Source organism: Delphinus delphis, chromosome 14 (assembly GCF_949987515.2).
Source record: "Delphinus delphis chromosome 14, mDelDel1.2, whole genome shotgun sequence".
NCBI classification, from domain to species: domain Eukaryota; kingdom Metazoa; phylum Chordata; class Mammalia; order Artiodactyla; family Delphinidae; genus Delphinus; species Delphinus delphis.
In genome coordinates, this window is record NC_082696.1 from 60,585,233 (window position 1) to 60,593,169 (window position 7,937).

At 40.9% G+C, this 7,937-nt stretch overlaps 1 protein-coding gene across 1 annotated transcript in view; it reads right to left on the bottom strand.

Moving 5' to 3' along the window:
• UFL1 (UFM1 specific ligase 1) overlaps positions 1–7,569 on the bottom strand; it is a 51,926-nt gene extending 44,357 nt beyond the window's left edge. Inside the window, exons 1-3 of the mRNA XM_060030217.1 lie at positions 7,239–7,569; positions 5,943–6,088; positions 4,628–4,656 (exon numbers count right to left, since the gene is read on the bottom strand). Of these exons, the coding sequence (XP_059886200.1) occupies positions 4,628–4,656; positions 5,943–6,088; positions 7,239–7,315 (252 nt within the window). The 5' untranslated portion in view covers positions 7,316–7,569. The remainder of the gene's footprint in view (positions 1–4,627; positions 4,657–5,942; positions 6,089–7,238) is intronic.
• Between the last annotated feature and the right edge of the window lie 368 nt (positions 7,570–7,937).

A 7,937-nucleotide genomic window follows, 5' to 3' on the forward strand; every position in this document is an offset into this window, starting at 1 on the left:
GGGAGAATGTCCACACTCTTCTCTGGGTGTGTATTTCTGCTTTGCTCTAAATAAATTGCTTCTTTGTTCTCTTTGCACATACTGTGCTTCCGATAAACTCTGTGCCTGCTTTACAGTGGAATTCTCTCTCCAAAAAAGACAAGGACCAAGGTCCTCTAACCTAACGACATCAGTTCTGCTCATTTTTGGAAGGTAGGGAAACAAGGTGGTGGAGTTGAAGGACGTGAGCTCACCTCTTCTCAAGAAAACACCAAAATCACAACTAACTGCTGAACAACTATCAACAAAAAACACTGGAATCTATCAAAAAGGGTATTCCACATCCAAAGACAAAGAAGGAGCCAGAAGGAGATGCCAGGAGGGGCGCTTTCTCAATATAATCAAACCCCGTACCCGCCAGGTGAATAATCCACAAACTGGATCCTCTGTTAGAGTTTCTCCCACAGAAGTGAGAGTTCTGATCCCCACGTCAGGCTCCCCAGCCTAGGGGTCTGGCATCAGGAGGAAGAGCCCCCAGAGCATTTGGCTTTGAAGGCCGGTGGGCTTGAGTGCAGGAGCTCCACAGGACTAGGGGAAATAGAGACTCCACACTTGGAGGGCACACACAAGGTTTCATATTCACTGGGACCCAGAGCAAAGCAGTGACTCCACAGTAGCCTGGGCCAGACCTACCTTAGGGTCCTGGAGGGTCTCCTAGGAAGGTGGGGGTCTGCTGTGGCCCACTGTGGGGACAAGGACACTGGTGGCAGAGGCCCCAGGGAATACTCCTCAGCATGAGCTCTTTTGGAGGTCGCCATTTTGGCACCAAGATCTGGCCCCACCCAACAGCCTGGAGGCTCCAGTGTTGGGACACCTCAGGCCAAACAACCAACAGGGTGGGACCACGCCCCATTCATCAACAGAAAGGCTACCTAACATCCTGAGCCCACAACCACCTCTAGACACACCCCTTGACATGGCCCTGTCCACCAGAAGGGCAGGACCCAGCTCCACCCACCAGGGGGCAGGCACCAGTCCCTCCCACCAGGAAGACTGCACAAGCCCCTGAACCAACCTCACCCACCAGGAGGCAAACACCAGAAGCAAGGAGAACTACAATCCTGAAGCCTGTGGAATGGAAACCTCAAACACAGAAAGTTAAATAAAATGACATGGTAGAGAAATATGTTCCAGATAAAGGAATAAGATGAAGCCCCAGAAGGACAACTAAGTAAAGTGGAAATGGGCAATCTGCCTGAAAAAGAATTCAGAATAATGATAGCAAAGATGATCCAAGATCTCGGAAAAAGAATGAAGGCACAGACTGGGAAGATACAAGAAATGTTAAACAAGAGCTAGAAGATTTAAAGAACAAACAGAGATGAACAATACAATAACTGTGATGAAAAATACACTAGAAGCAATCAACAGCAGAATAAATGAGGCAGAAGAACACATAAGTGAGCTGGAAGATAGATTGGTGGAAATCACTGCTGTGGAAAAGAATAAAGAAAAAAGAATGAAAAGAAGTGAGGACAACCTAAGACACCTCTGGGACAACATTAAATGTGCCAACATTCACATTATAGGGGTCCCAGAAGGAGGAGAGAGAGAAAGGGCATGAGAAGATATTTGAAGCGGTAACAGCCGAAAACTCCCCTAACACGAGAAAGGAAACACTCACTCAAGACCAGGAAGCGCAGAGTCCCTTACAGGATAAACCCAAGGAGCAACAAGCCAAGACACATACTGATCAAACCGAAGAATAAAAACCGTATGATAATCTCAATAGATGCAGAAAAAGCTTTTGACAAAATTCAACACCCATCTATGATAAAAACTCGTCAGAAAGTTGGGCATAGAGGGAACACACCTCAACATAATAAAGGCCATATACAACAAACCTACAGCTAGCATCATACTCAATGGGGAAAAGCTGAAAGCATTTCCTCTGAGATCAGAAACAAGATAAGGATGTCCACTCTCGCCACTTTTATTCAACATCATTTTGGAAGTCCTAGCCATGGCAATCAGAGAAAAAAGAGAAATAAAAGGAATCCAAATTGGAAAGGAAGTAAAACTGTCACTGTTTGCGGATGAAATGACACTATACACAGAAAATCCTAAAGATGCTACCAGATAAGTAAAGCTCATCAAGGAAATTGGTAAAGTCACAGGATACAAAATTAAAATACAGAAATCTCTTGCTTTTCTATACACTGACAACGAAAGATCAGAACGAGAAATTAAGGGTACAATCCCATTTACCATTGCATCAAAAAGAATAAAATACCTAGGAATAAACCTACCTAAGGAGGCAAAAGACCCGTACTCTGAAAACTGTAAGATACTGATGAAAGAAATCAAAGATGACACAAACAGATGGAAAGATATATCATGCTCTTGGATTGGAAGAATCAGTATCGTCAAAATGACTATACTACCCAAGGCAATCTACAAATTCAATGCAATTCCTATCAAATTACCAATGGCATTTTTCACAAAACTAGAACAAAAAGTTTTACAATTTGTATGGAAATACAAAAGACTCCAAATAGCCAAAGCAATCCAGAGAAAGAAAAAGAGAGCTGGAGGAATCAGGCTCCTTGACTTCAGACTATACTACAGGTTACAGTCATCAAAACAGTATGGCACTGGCACAAAAAACAGAAATATAGATCAACAGAATAGTACAGAAAGCCCAGAAATAAACCCACACACTTATGGTCAATTCACCTATGACAAAGGAGGCAAGAATATACAATGGAGAAAAGACTATCTCTTCAGTAAGTGATGCTGGGAAAACTGGACAGCTACATGTAAAAGAATGAAATTAGAACACTCTCTAACATCATACACAAAAATAAACACAAAATGGATTAAAGACCTCAATGTAAGACTGGATACTATAAAACTCTTAGAGGAAAACATAGGCAGAACACTCTTTGACGTAAATCGCAGCAATATTTTCTTTTAACATCTTTATTGGAGTAAAATTGCTTTACAATGTTGTGTTAGTTTCTGCTAAACAAAGTGAGCAGAAAGTGAGCAGTGTATAACAAAGTGAGTCAGCTATACATATACAGATATCCCCTCCCTCTTGCGTCTCCCTCCCAGCAATATCTTTATGGATCTACCTCCTAGAGTAATGAAAATAAAAACAAAAATAGACATATGGCACCTAACTAAACTTAAAAGTTTTGCACAGCAAAGGAAACAATAAACAAAATGAAAAGGCAATCGACAGAATGGGAGAAAATATTTGCAAACGAAGTGGGTGACAAGGGATTAATCTCCAAAATATACAAACAGCTCATGTAACTCAATATCAAAAAAACAACCCAATCAAAAAATGGGCAGAAGATCTAAACAGACATTTCTCCATCAACATACAGGTGGCCAAAACAACATGAAAATATGCTCAACATCACTAATTATTAGAGAATGCAAATCAAAACTACAATCAGGTATCACCTAATACTGGTCAGAATGGCCATCATCAAAAAGTCTACAAACAATATATGCTGGAGAGGCTATGGAGAAAAGGGAACCCTCCTACACTGTTGGTGGGAATGTATATTGGTACAACCACTATGCAGAACCGTACGGAGATTCCTTAAAAAACTAAAAATAGAATTGCCATATGATCCAGCAATCCCACTCCTAGGCATACATCCGGAGAATACTATACTTCAAAAAGATACATGCACGGCAATGTTCACTGCAGCACTATGTACAATAGGTAAATTGCTTCCAATTAGGTTGGAAACCACCTAAATGTCCATCAACAGAGGAATGGATAAAGATGTGCTACATATATACAATGGAATAGTACTCAGCCATAAAAAAGAATGAAATAATGCCATCTGCAGCAACATGGACAGACCTAGAGATTATCACATTAAGTGGAGTATGTCAGACAGAGAAAGTCAATTATCATATGATATCACTTATATGAGGAATCTAAAAAAAAATGATACAAATGAAGTTATTTACAAAACAGAAACAGACTCAGAGCCTTTGAAAACAAACTTATGGTTACCAAAGGGGAGAAGTCAGGAGGAGGAATAAATTAGGAGTTTGGGATTAACATATACACATTACTATACATAAAACAGATAATCAACAAGGATCTACTGTATAGCACAGGGAATGGTATTCAATATTCTGTAATAACCTATACAGGAAAATAATCTGAAAAAAAAACTATAAATCAACTATACTCCAGTATAAAATAAAAATTAAAAGATATACCATTTCACACAAAATTTGCCAGTTTCTTGTATATACTGTAGTGTACCTTACTGATGACATGTATACCTGTATTTTCTAAAAATATCTACATTTCTTTTACTTCCACATATTAAAAACAAACAAACAGGAAACCGGTAATTTTTCTCCCAAAATTACATAAATTCTGTAATTACATAAAATGACAACTATGAGTTTATTTCATAAAGAATAAAGAATAAGCAAGTCAACTGAGAAAGAAGAACTTATTAAACTGATTCAATATATGTCAGTGAGGGTTATGTAATTATTTCTTCACAAACACAAAACATGATACCAGTACCAAGGAATACTTAGGGCACTGAAAAAATTAATGTTGAGGAATCAAAGTAAAAACTATTATAAAGTTGAAATTTACCTGTTGCAGATCAACAATGTTTACTCGACCTTTAAAGAAAAGACATTCATTTATTTTACATTATGTGTTACGTACATACCAGCCAAAAACTGTAAATTCCAACAGATTTATGTTTTGGACCGTCAACGTCCTCCTTCTACAAAGGACACAGGGCTGCGATAATTAATGTCTTCAAAAGCAAACCATTAGCTGAATAAATTTTCATCACTTAAGGTACAGACAACAGTTTATTTTCAAAGTTCCATCTGTCATATCAGGCCAATTAGAGAATCAGCTGATACACGGTTTAGCCAGATATACAGGGGTTATTTACCTCCCTTTGCAATTTTATCTACTGTGACCAAAGAGATACAACTAAATTCAGGTAAACTTTTTTCAATTATTTGAAACTGGTAGGTTACCACTTATTAGCTAAAGAATATCTGTTAAGTATTCCAAATTATAGCTAATATTTTATTAGGACTATGCAGGAAGATAAAAAACAAACACCAAGGGTATATCTAACGACATCTAATGAGTTGTTTTCACAGATGCATCTAATCTAATCAACGTGTTTAAATTTGCTCAGTAATTTGTTCAAATTTCAAAAAGAAAAAGGAAACAAAAACTTTTTTGTATGCTTGTAATAGCATTTCCTACAAACAGATGTAGCACGCTATTACATTGATTCCTAATTTGCAAATACTTAAAGTTTAAAAAAGAGCATGGTAGTACAACCTTGATTTTCAACAATCTATACTTTAAAATCTCTATTTCCTCTTCATAATTATCACCTGGTAAGAGGCAGCTAAGTATCCACCCCTGAGTCACCCAATAAATTCATGAACTGTGAAAAGAAACAGCTGATTAATTCACATACAGAACACATAACTCAAAATAAAAAAAAAAATTTTTTTTTTTTTTTTTTTTTTTTTGCGGTACGCGGGCCTCTCACTGTTGTGGCCTCTCCCATTGCGGAGCACAGGCTCCGGACGTGCAGGCTCAGCGGCCATGGCTCACGGGCCCAGCCGCTCCGCGGCATGTGGGATCTTCCCGGACCGGGGCACAAAACCGTGTCCCCTGCATCAGCAGGCGGACTCTCAACCACTGCGCCACGAGGGAAGCCCAAAAATGCTATTTTTAAAGTGACAATATTTGACTTCATTTAAATTATACGATCAGGTTTACCTAAACCTATTAAAAATATTAAGGCTGATTACCATATTAACAATTGAAAGGGTGTCCTATAACCTCCAAATCACTTATGATGTATAGTTTTAAGGGTTTTCCCCCCCCTTCCAAAGAACCAGAAGAAAAAAACTAAGGAATTACTTACCACCTCGAACATGTAACTCATCTCTCATTTCTTTACTAATTTGGGCTGGAGTAATATATTCCTTCCCATCAAGTGTGTGAACTACTTCTAGCTGTTTCTGAGCAATCAATTTATTCACGATCTCAATGCAATTCCGCTCTGACAACCTGAGGGAAACAAAAGTTAACTTTTAAAAATGCATTTGATACATTCAGTGCATAATATGATTAAGAAAACGTATGAAAATGGGCTTTTAAAAGGGTTTGGGTAGTCATTAGGTTCTATATTACAAAATCTGTATCTTTTATTAGTATAATACTAATTCAATAAATTAAAAAAAGTTCTAGGGAGTAAACAGGTTTACACGAACTTAAATCATGTAGTTCATTGTTACAAATCTTTCTATTACAGATTTCAAGTTTGCTCTCTCTTCTAGGCCTGCTTCTAATCTTCAAATCTGAAAAATTAGGACATGTAATTTACATAAGGGAAAAAACTGCCCTACTTTTATTTCAATTTTCAATTTAGCTTCAGTTAAAAAAAAACAAAATTTTCTTTTATTGAATGCATTATTGTCTCATTCATGCAACTCATCTGTAGGTAGGAGATAGGAAAACACGTTAAGTGTCCTAGTTTGCTCGCACTGATACAAAACACAGCATCAAGGGATTAAAGTCTTCAGCCCCAGAAGAAACAAGACAAGGAATAGTCAACGGATAAAAAAGGGTTCTACTAGCTTTTTACGTGCTCGGTAATGGTAAAAAGCAGAGTTAGGGTGCTTTTCAGGACACCCCCCGCAAAGGTTAGTGGGTTTGTAGGAAATATCAGTGTCCGGAGTCCCTAAAAATGACAGATAAGACCCTGGTTCTGGCCTAGGACATCTGTTCTGGTGAATAAAAAGGCAAAATGTTTAAGGGGTCAACAGAGTATTTGCAAAGTACTGTACTTTGGGGTTAGCCTCTCCTTTCAAGCTCTAAGTCAGGAAGTGTATAACAGGCAATGACTTGCTGACGGTTAAGTAAGGGTTAGAGAGACGTTCTTAAGACAGCTCCAAGTCACCAGCCCCAGCTGTCGTGGGGGGAGGCCGCGCCTGCACCTGGCTGGGGCTTAAAGGGTGGGGGGATGTTCTCGGTCTCCCCGCGCCGGGTATTATACTGGCAGCCGCAATCTAGGCTTTGGGAGCGGGGGAGGGGGCGGGAACGCTGACAGCGGCTGGGAAGGTCCGGGGTCCAAGGCCTGGGGTTTGCGGCCTCAGATCTTGGCGTGGCCGCCCTGGGGCTATTTTGGACTCCACAAAGGAGAGGGAGAGTCAGGCACCTCTGCGTGGCCTCTGTGAACTGCGCCCGCTGGAAGTCTGCCGCCAACCGCCTAATCTCTTCCCAAGCGTCCGCCATCTCAGCCCTACTCGCCAAGCAGCCGGCCACCAGTAGACACGTCAGCCGAAAAGCCACGGGAGCCGGGGCGGAACGGGCCGCGCAGAGGGACAAGAGACTCCTCCCCGACGCAGCTACGAAACGCGTGCGGCCGGCGCAGGCATGGGCGGGGCCCGAAAGGCCTCAGCCCCGCCCACCCCGCGCGGGAGGTTTGTCCTCGGCAATGGAAGCCTGGCGGGGACTGCTGAGAGCTAGGCCGCGAGGTCTCTGCCCGGCCGCGGATGGGTTGCAGGAAAGCCAAGTTAATAAAGTGTTACTTTAGGTCTTTGTTTGCATTATCCCCAATGTTTTTGGCGCAGTGTAATCAAATTAACCACTCTTCTTTTTTTTTCTGCCTCCCCTTTGTTTTATTTTTGGGATGGGGGGTGAGGAAGAGATGTGCCGGGGCCTGCAATTAGCATCCCCTCTTCTCTAGCTATTAAGGAAGGGCAATCCCATTTGTATAGGGAATCATGCTTATTTATTTATTTTTAAAAATTTTTTTTTGGCGGTACGCGGGCCTCTCATTGTTGTGGCCTCTCCCGTTGCGGAGCACAGGCTCCGGACGCGCAAGCTCATTGGCCATGGCTCACCGGCCCAGCCG